Here is a 1,306-nt window from a genome sequence, read left to right on the forward strand (position 1 = left end):
ATTGACCATTTCTACACCAATAAATACGCACACGAACAGCTTTCCCGGATGATGACGGTGACTATGCGAAAGACGACTACATACCAGACCTCGAGGACAAAGCGGTGTTCGATGAGGATTTCGGTACGTGTAGTGATGTGGTACTATGACATGTGGGCATCTCAGGGTATGCATGACGATTGGTTGGATGACTATAAGACCCAAGCTATGACTTTGTAAACGATAGGAGTATGAGATTATCTCATATGATGGCACTATTACATCATACGAGTAGTGCTTATAGTTTTATCACGTTTAGCCTACCCCGCTCAGGTCCATTCGTTCTGGTACTTGATAGTTGTGGCAATGATTCAGAAAACACGCGGTTCAGATTGATAAAAAATTATGTAGTTGACTAGCACGCACGAGACTATCGCTATGTGTGGGTTACTTTGTTTGGGATGTGCATTGGGTGTGTATAATCTAGCCGATTGGATATACCCTGTGAAACTGTTGTGAACTGTTAAGTCCCCACACAGTAGCAGGCAATTGCGCACACATACACACATGCACATGCACATACGCATACATTCACACTCACACATACACATACACTCACACTCGCAAATACACATATACAAACACATGCACATACACATGAATATACACATACATATACACATACACATACACTGATATATACACATGTACATAGACGTACACATACACATACACACTAAATTTGTGTGCAGTTATCTTGTCACCTAGTAGAGCCATCGAATAGCAAATGGTATGAGATCAGTGCACACGAACATACTATCTATAGCGAACACGCGCGCTTACATGTAGTGGCTTCAGCCATCTGTGTGTATGTACAATTCAGTCTCAAGAATTGCGATAGATGTGGAGAAAGTATATGTGTGAACTTTATAACGAACGGCGGTGGGTGTTGTGAACGTATTTGTGTATAAAGTAGAACAACAGTATGGAATTCTGCCTTTTTCTATACTTGGCAGTGGCAGGCTAATGACTTCAGAGACTGCTTGTGCGTATAAGAGGAACACGCAAATACAGTTGCTTGTCAGTTGCATGTCACGCGTTGCACACATAATGCATTGGCACAAAGAGTTAAATGAGGCGGTCTTAAACACTGATATATATTGGATTGTCTTACAATTCCCTGAGGTGATGTGTGTCACAGCTATTTCATTGTCTTTGAATGCAATTATAATCCAGTTCTGATTCTTATATGTTTTTCGGCTATTATTCCTATACAATATATGTATATATATATATATATATACGTGTGTGTGTGTGTAGTAAGAAA

At 40.1% G+C, this 1,306-nt stretch overlaps 1 protein-coding gene across 1 annotated transcript in view; it reads left to right on the top strand.

The window, feature by feature from the left end:
* Nucleotides 1–766: 766 nt before the first annotated feature.
* SARC_08119 (hypothetical protein) overlaps nucleotides 767–1,306 on the top strand; it is a gene marked incomplete at both ends in the record, with an annotated part of 1,895 nt that continues 1,355 nt past the window's right edge. The window contains one exon of the mRNA XM_014297913.1: nucleotides 767–769. Within this exon, the coding sequence (XP_014153388.1) occupies nucleotides 767–769 (3 nt within the window). The remainder of the gene's footprint in view (nucleotides 770–1,306) is intronic.

Source organism: Sphaeroforma arctica (genome assembly GCF_001186125.1).
Source record: "Sphaeroforma arctica JP610 unplaced genomic scaffold supercont1.700, whole genome shotgun sequence".
NCBI classification, from domain to species: domain Eukaryota; class Ichthyosporea; order Ichthyophonida; genus Sphaeroforma; species Sphaeroforma arctica.